The following is a 1632-nucleotide window of genomic DNA, read 5'->3' as shown; positions in this document are numbered from 1 at the left end:
CACTCTTGCCTGCCCAGGGCAGGGGGTCAGACTTGATGATCTACTAAGATACCTTCTGGCCCTAAACATCTATGAAATCAACTGCCCCTTGACCTAAATCCAACACAAGCTCAACCTAACCCTGGCCTCAACCCAACCCAACCCAACCCAACCACAACCTACCCTTGACCTCAACCCAACCTGAACCTACCCTTGATCTCAACTCAGCTCAGCTCAGCGCCAACCCACAGATCACCCCCATCCAATCCAGCCTTGATCCCTGACCTCTCTGCCCTGGATCGCCTCACCGGTAGTACTGGCAGGAGACCTCGTGGCTGGCGAAGGAGTACTTGTCCTCCTGGGCCTTGGCTGCGCTGAATTCGGCCATCTTGGAGCGGGACCCAGCCACCGCCACGTGTGCACTGCCCTTGGAAGGGACGTCCACCTCGAGCCCCACCCTCCAGTCATTCTCCACAGCTGTGCAGGCTTCGTTGGCCACCTCCACAGCCGACCGGTGCAGGGAGCTGGCCACCAGACTCTTGCATGAGACCTGGATCCGCCAGTCGGCCATGGCCAGGGGGAGGCGCTGGAGATCCCCGTCTTGAAGTGTGTTGGAGCACAGGGTGCAGGTCCCGTCCGGCCTCTCCCACCGCCCAACGTCCACCACGTAAGCACCCTTCCGGGCCAGCGTGGTGATGTCAAAGCCTTCCCCCACCAGACCGTGGCCGGGCACGAAGGCCGTGTGCTCCTCACACTCGTCTTCTGTGGCCTGGTGGCAGTGAGGGGCTGTCATGGGCACCAGGAGGAGGAGGAGGATGAAGGGTCTAGGACAGGGCATGGTGGGAATGGTGCAGTCCTTTGTCCTGGGGTCACTCCTGGCTGGCCCTAGAACGAGAGAGGAACTCCCAGTGGTGGCCATTGAGAGACTTGGGTACGGTATTTTCCCATCTACCAACCCCCCAACCACTTTGGGGCATCAAGAGATGCATGTACTGTCTTTTCCCATCTATTGCCCCCCCCCACTACACCACCACCACCTTTGGGCCCTGCGGTCGATAAGAAAGGCAGGTACCATATTTTCCTATTTACCCCCTACTACTGTTTTAGGGACTAGAGGTTAGTAAGCTATACAGATACCATATTTTTCCATCTACCACACCCCTAAAATAAGGTCCTGTAGTCTTCTGTCACCTTCCCCTAAATTTAGACCCACCCCTTGTTTTGGGCAGGAGAGCTCAGGTACCGTAATGTCTCATCTACCACATCCCCCCGACCATCTCAGGATCCTGAGGCAGGTTAGGGATGTGCATACCATCATTTCTGGTCTCTCTCCCCAGTAAAATCAGGTACCATATTTTCCTGTCTATGACAACCTGTTTTGGGGAAGACATATGCAGACAGATGTGGGGTAGGGTTGGGTACAGTAATGTCCCAGTTATCACCCCCCCTTAAAATTAGGTACCACATTTTCCTGTCTATACCCCTCCAATTTAAGACCCACCCCTTGTTTCAGTAAAAGCAGATCCACAGGTAACAAAACCTTTACCATGTGCCTAAAATAAGATATGGTATTTTCCTGTCTACACCATCCCCCAAATTCATAGATTCATAGATGTTAGGGTCGGAAGGGACCTCAACAGATCATCGAGTCCG

At 54.4% G+C, this 1632-nt stretch overlaps 1 protein-coding gene across 1 annotated transcript in view; it reads right to left on the bottom strand.

The window, feature by feature from the left end:
• Positions 1-832, bottom strand: part of PRF1 (perforin 1) — a 3244-nt gene extending 2412 nt beyond the window's left edge. The window contains exon 1 of the mRNA XM_006037548.2: positions 288-832. Within this exon, the coding sequence (XP_006037610.1) occupies positions 288-817 (530 nt within the window). The 5' untranslated portion in view covers positions 818-832. The remainder of the gene's footprint in view (positions 1-287) is intronic.
• Between the last annotated feature and the right edge of the window lie 800 nt (positions 833-1632).

Source organism: Alligator sinensis, unplaced genomic scaffold (assembly GCF_000455745.1).
Source record: "Alligator sinensis unplaced genomic scaffold, ASM45574v1 scaffold1511_1, whole genome shotgun sequence".
Taxonomy (NCBI): Eukaryota; Metazoa; Chordata; order Crocodylia; family Alligatoridae; genus Alligator; species Alligator sinensis.
This window is presented reverse-complemented; position numbering and strand designations above follow the sequence as displayed.